This window comes from Panicum virgatum, chromosome 5N, assembly GCF_016808335.1.
Source record: "Panicum virgatum strain AP13 chromosome 5N, P.virgatum_v5, whole genome shotgun sequence".
In the NCBI taxonomy this organism is placed as follows: Eukaryota; Viridiplantae; Streptophyta; class Magnoliopsida; order Poales; family Poaceae; genus Panicum; species Panicum virgatum.
Genome location: NC_053149.1, coordinates 55,773,651 through 55,780,409, shown reverse-complemented (window position 1 = coordinate 55,780,409; position 6,759 = coordinate 55,773,651). Strand labels below are relative to the sequence as shown.

The window sequence follows — 6,759 nt, the reverse complement described above, 5'->3', positions numbered from 1 at the left end:
TGAGTTGGATTTGCATACTGGGAGTCGGATTACCAGGTTTATCTGGATAACCACCCCTAGATCGATGATCAACATACTGCTGTTGCTGAAAGACTTCCTGACCATTTCCAACTGAGTTTGGACCTTGTCCTGAAGGACCATATCCATAATGTGCAGTAATAGCTCCCTCTCCTTTATAGGTTTTCTGGTTACTTTGGGTGTTATATCCAGAGTCATATGTACCATATCCATTAGGATGACGATAAGTTGCCCTTTACCATACCCAGATGGAGTACTTTTAGCTTCTGCGCCATTGTACTGCTGATGGCATTTGGAAGATGTCCACCAAGGCTTTGCTGGCTGTATGCATTACTAGTTCTATAATAAGGCTGTCGAATTATATATCCAGGTTGCTCATTATTTGCTCTTGCACCAGTATGTGTCTGATTACTGTTTGGAAAGCCATACGATGCACCACTTCTGTATGGTTGCTCGGAACTACCACCAATATTCACACCACTTGTGGAACCAGCTGAATGGGCATCTCTCTTAAGCTGGTGGTCGAAGTGATTTGAACGGGAGTTCACATAGCTCCCTGCCTTGTTTTGTCCCCACTCGCGGTGATAGTCTTCATCATACGTTCAGATGCAAGGTTGCCAGCTGCTCGATGTGGAATCCAAGACTGCACACAACTTCTTTCAGCTGGAGGCCTGCACGATGTAAGCAACGTGTTTTCAGGATGACACTCAATTAGCATATTTTAGGAGCATTATTGCTTCGGATCAGTAAGTACTGAAGCTAGACTATTGGCTATTAGGAAAAATAGAAATATCTATATAATATATATATATAATATATATATATCTATATATATATATATATACCCTAACTTATTCGACTCTGTTCTTAGCAACCGAGCAAAAGTTCGCAGAGAACCAACTAATGAGCAGATCTCACAAGTCTAGGTAAGAGAAGATACAAATAAGATTGGCAAAAGGAATAGCAAGGCGGGTTCAACGAGGCACCGAGGAAGCGTGCAGTACCTGGGCAGCGAATCCGCAAGCCGGTGCGGGGGACGGCGCGGCCGATGCCGCCGCGATCGCGCCGCGACGGGAGTAGCGGGCGGCGAGGAGCGCCCTGCGCGCTCCAACCATGGCGGCCATCTCCTTCCCTCCCTCTCTCGCGCGCTCCCTCCTGCTCCCGGGCGTCTTGCTCGCTAAAACCCTCGCGAAGGCAAAGGCGGCGGCTGAGCTCCCCCCAGCCGCCAAGCAGAAGCGCTGCCCTGCGAGGGACTCGATCGTGCCGTGATGCGGGTGGGTGCTGGTGGAGTTCAACCGGGCCGAGTAACATTATCTGGGCCGGCCCAACGCGTTAGTTTGTTAGGAGGAGGCGGAGCGCTCGGTCCACCACGACGGCACGTGCCACATGGTTCGCCTTAATCGCCTTTCGCTAGGAGGAGGATCCGCGCGGCGGCCGCAGCACGCTCGAAGCCGAAACCGCAGGCCGCAGCAAGCGAGAGCCCAGCCAAGCGGCGGCGACCCGCCTCCGACTCCGTCCCCGGCCGCCGCGCCCATGGAGTCCTCGCCGCAGCCGCGCCTCCCACCGGAGGCGACCCGGCGGCGCCGGCGGATCCCGAGCTCCCCAGGCTCACGGTGACGCAGGTGGAGCAGATGAAGGTGGAGGCCAGGGTTGCCGACATCTACCGCATCCTCTTCGGGGCTGCGCCCAACACGAAATCCGTCATGTGAGCATCCCCTAGAGCACGGCTCGTTTTCTTACTTCTGTTTGCACTGGTAGTTGAGTGGCGGATCTCTAGGCATGGATTTGGTCTGGGGATTGGATAATTTGATAGACTCAAGCTTCAAATCGCTAGTTTGCCGACAACTTTACCTATTGCACCCACCGGCATAGTTGAGGCGGGCAGCGTTCCAGATTTGATTGCTTTGCTAAAATTATTGCTTATATAAGCTTGATGCTGCCAGTTTACGTGTTGTGTGATAGCGTCTTTGAGGAATTAGAATACACAAACACTCGCCTGAGCTTCGAGATTACCATGTTTGCTGCCTCCTTGTCCTGAGCTTTGGTTATTCGCTCTGTTCGTTGACTTGTCAGCCAACCAACCAGCAGTACTATTCTCTCATACTAAATCAGCACCAGCCACCAGGTACCAACCAGTCAGCAGTATTGTTCTCTCATAACAGATCAGCACCCGCCACCAGTCATAGCCAAGCGAACACAGCGACTGAGTTGTTTTCTGTGCAGGCTAGAGCTGTGGCGTGATCAGCATATCGAGTACCTGACACATGGGCTGAGGCATCTCGGGCCAGCCTTTCATGTTCTCGATGCCAAGTAATGCTTCTACATCGTTTAGTTCTATTTCAGGACATTCTGGGGAATTCGTGCCACTGATGCGTAGTTGTTGTCGTATTTTTTTTAATTGATACAGTCGCCCATGGCTGTGCTACTGGATGGTTCATCCACTTGCTTTGTTGGATGAGGTACTTGATGATGATCTCGAGGATGATATCGTGGACTTCTTAGCTCGATGTCAGGATAAAGATGGTGGATATGGCGGTGGACCTGGGCAGGTTTGCTTCAACCCTAAAACTTTTTGAGCCCCACACTTTTTGACTGGATAATTTCTTCGAGTTTGCTATTTGCATTGATTTTTTAAAAATAAGATTTAGATTTACGCAGTACATGTATTAAATTTGAACATGTCCAGTGAAATGTTGAGGACAGAGATATTTGTTCAGGCATTCACATTAAATGCCTCTTTAGTTTGCCTGCTTGGAACAAGTTAAACCGACCTTTACATGTCCATGCAAATTTTTTAAAAAAATCTGCCATTCTCAAATGATTAAAAATATCAGAATAATGGAAATCTTTTTTGTATGAAATATCCATCTATGCGAACGGGTGCCTAGCCGGATTGGTTAGGTGGCCTCAATAGCACTCCTCAGGTCTTGGGTTCGACTCCCGATGTGAGCGAATTTCAGGCTGGGATTTAAAAAAAAATCCCCTTGTCTACCTCCACAACCAAAGCACATGGAAAATAGGCCCCGACCCGCACTCACACGGGTTACGGTACGGGCAACACACCCCTGTGTAAGGGTGGGGCAGGGGTTTGGGGATTTTCTTGGCCTGCGTGAGGTCTTCTCCTTAATCAATACCTATGGGCTGTCATACCCCTCGCAGGTCAAGTTTTGAAATATCCATCCATGCTTTGGTTATGTATACTCTGAGGATATCTTTTCAATAGAAATTGCTCCTCTTGTCCCAAAAAGAATGTCATACTAGTTTTGTCATAAGTCAAATTATCTTAAGTTTGACCAAGTTTATAGAGAAGAATATCAACATCTATGACACCGAACGGGTATAATATGAAAATATTTTTTATGATAAATCTAATCATACTTGTTTGGTATGTAAAAAAAATATTGGCACCTTTTTTTTTGTAAACTTGGTCAAACTTAAAATAGTTTCACTTTGGACAAAACTAGAATGGCATTCTTTTATTTTTATTTATTATACCTTTTTACTACTGGATTTATTAAATTTGAGCTCATTTCTGTTGACTTATTGAAAAGGATTAATTATGAATGTTTTCTTTATGCATTCTTGGCCACCTCTTTTACAGTTGCCTCATCTAGCTACGACTTATGCTGCTGTAAATACACTTGTGACTATAGGGAGCGAAAGGGCACTGTCATCAATAAATAGGTAGCTCTTATGGTTGCTCTTCAACAAGACCTGCTTTACATATAACTATACGAGTAATTTGGTTAGTGATATCTACCTTGTTGTTTAGGGATTACCTGTACAAGTTTATGCTTCGGATGAAAGATGAATCGGGTGCTTTCAGGTACACATTCTATCAGCCTAAAAATGGATGAAAATAACTTGTTTCCCATATATAGCACCTTCTGAGCTGATGCCGGCCACTCATTTTTTTTCTTCACCATAGAATGCATGATGGTGGTGAAATTGATGTTCGGGCTTCCTATACTGCTATATCGGTGAGTTTTCTGTACTCCTTCTCAATTTCTTTGCAATTATCTGATATATCCTCATGTTGACACTAGGTGGCCAGCCTTGTAAACATTCTCGATGTAGAACTGGCAAAAGGTGTTGGTGATTACATAGCAAGGTTCTGTTTGTTTAATACAACTGTCAATTTTTCAATTGCAAAATTTGTTGTTACTTAGTTGCAGTTCCTTTTATTGAATGATTGCTCAACCCATGTACCATATGATTCCAGATGTCAAACTTATGAAGGTGGTATTGCTGGGGAGCCTCATGCTGAAGCTCATGGTGGGTACGTTTCTGATTATTTCTGTTAATTTGCTGAACTTATCTGTTTAGAACATTAAGTGAAAGCTTTCTATAAAGGTACACGTTCTGTGGATTGGCTGCTTTGATCCTGCTTAATGAGGCAGAGAAACTTGACTTGCCTTGCTTGATCGTAAGACAACCTCTTCCTCCGTCTTTATTTAGTTTTACTTCTACTATGATGTGTGTAGTTATGTGACTGACTTTATTGTGTATAGACCATGAAGTCGTTCATTTAGGTCCTTTGGTTACTAAGTGCACAAATTGTAGTTGATATGTGTGTGTTTGGGTGATAAAACATTTTTTTCTATTACAATACCAGTTGGCATTGTTGCTGACAACTTCACCACTTAGGACTGGGTGGCATTTCGTCAAGGAGTGGAATGTGGATTTCAAGGACGAACTAATAAATTGGTTGACGGTTGCTACTCCTTTTGGCAGGTAATGGCTTTCTATGGATAGTCGTTTATCTTTTCCACATGTCGTGTTCCATATGACAGAAATGTACTGTGTCACCAGGGTGCTGCCATTGCTTTAACACAAAAGCTGGTTATGATTATTGACGAGCAATTGAAATTATCATACTCCTGCAAAAAGCCATCAGGAGAGGATGCATGTGGCACTAGTTCATCTGGGTGCACTTCAGAAAAATCTTCCTCTGGTGAGACTCATGACTGTCCATATTTTTTTCATGAAATGAAAAATACTAGTTTATTTTTTGTTTATGGTAAGTTCAAAACTAGTTTATTGTTCCTTGCCAACAAGAGAGGGAAGGCATACCATGCAGCAATGCATTTACAACTTAATCAGGCAATTTAGGTTGTATGATTGCTATTAGGTTGGTGATCAAATGGTACCAGTAATCCATTTTTAGAACCTTTATCTACTTTCTACAGATTAATGTCAATGTCTCATACTGTTTATACAATTTTGTACATTTCAATGTACAACTTTATATGCTCCATTTAATGTCACCGTTCTCATGTATTTTGCCTTTTCTTCTCCGAAGCTGTCGATTATGCAAAGTTTGGATTTGATTTTATACAACGGAGCAACCAAATTGGCCCACTGTTCCACAACATTGCCCTGCAACAATACATCCTGCTTTGTGCTCAGGTGAGATAAACTAATATAATGCCTTTTTTCTGCTATGCAGAGTTCTCACCAGAACATGAAATTTGTAATGCCATGCTCGAGTAACTTCTTATTGCAACCACTTGTGTAAATCAGGTTCTAGAGGGAGGATTGAGGGATAAGCCTGGAAAGAACAGAGATCACTACCACTCGTGCTACTGCCTCAGTGGCCTCTCAGTTAGCCAGTACAGTGCCATGACTGATTCTGATTCATGCCCCTTACCGCAGCATGTGCTGGGCCCATACTCCAATTTGCTGGAGCCCATCCATCCACTCTACAATGTTGTATTGGACAAATACCATACGGCCTATGAGTTCTTTTCACAAGAGTGATGGTGTGAAATTTTAGAGCAAAGTTGGCTAGGGCAAATATCTGACGGTATTGTTTGCACGGATACTATTGGCCCCAAGTATTGTGACATTATATTTCCGGTATGCATACCTTGGTCATGTTCTATGAGGCTATAATTGTAGGCTTGGTCAGGCACATTGTCTGGTTTTGATGTCATCTCAATTTCTGTTACTAGCGTTTTTTTTAGTATTGGTGTATTGCCTGGTTTTGACTTTTGATTGCCTCATCTCAATTTCTGTTACTGGCGTTTTTGAATTTTGGTGCATTGGCTGGTTTTGATGATCTCATTTCAATATCTGTGACCACTGGCGTTTTTGAGTATTGAACAAAGAATCTACCATCAAAATGCAACGTAGGTGCCCCTAAAAAAATGCAGCGTAGATACGCCATGGTGATAAACTTTTTTGAAAGGAAATTTTTTCACATTTAAAGTATTAAATATAGACTAGTCACATAATTAATTGTAGAACTCGTCTATAAACTACGAGACGAATTTATTAAGACTAATTAATTCATCATTAGCAAATATTTGTCATAGCAATTTAGTGTCTAATCATAGTCTAATTAGATTTATTAGATTCGTTTTTTAATTTACAAGCAAAATGTACAATTAGATATTTGTCATAGCAATTTAGTGTCTAATCATAGTCTAATTAGATTTATTAGATTCGTTTTCTAATTTACAAGCAAAATGTACAATTAGTTTTTTACTTCGTATAACAGCCTGTTCGGCTGGACATGAAGCACTGGCTGAAGTGGCTGATTTGTACTGTTTTCACTGTAGCTACAGTGACTCAGAGAGACAACGGTCCCAGCCGCAGCTGGTACCAGCATCAGCAAACCGAACAGGGCGAAATAAAGAGTCACATGTTGGTGTGGTACTATTGTACAAATGTACCAAGACGCCTTGAGTTGTACACATCAGCACTACGGCGGACAGGCTACAGGCAGGTCAACTTGTC

The 6,759-nt window shown here is 43.0% G+C and overlaps 1 protein-coding gene across 1 annotated transcript; it reads left to right on the top strand.

Annotated features, from left to right (window-relative positions):
* The first annotated feature begins 1,570 nt into the window (after positions 1–1,570).
* LOC120675169 (protein farnesyltransferase subunit beta-like) lies at positions 1,571–6,015 on the top strand. The gene is made up of 12 exons (XM_039956269.1): positions 1,571–1,723; positions 2,242–2,328; positions 2,426–2,567; positions 3,620–3,702; positions 3,791–3,844; positions 3,947–3,998; positions 4,065–4,129; positions 4,241–4,297; positions 4,372–4,444; positions 4,666–4,752; positions 5,321–5,427; positions 5,542–6,015. Exons 1-12 carry the CDS (start codon positions 1,650–1,652, stop codon positions 5,546–5,548), a joined length of 888 nt encoding a protein of 295 aa, XP_039812203.1. The 5' UTR covers positions 1,571–1,649; the 3' UTR covers positions 5,549–6,015.
* Positions 6,016–6,759: the final 744 nt, after the last annotated feature.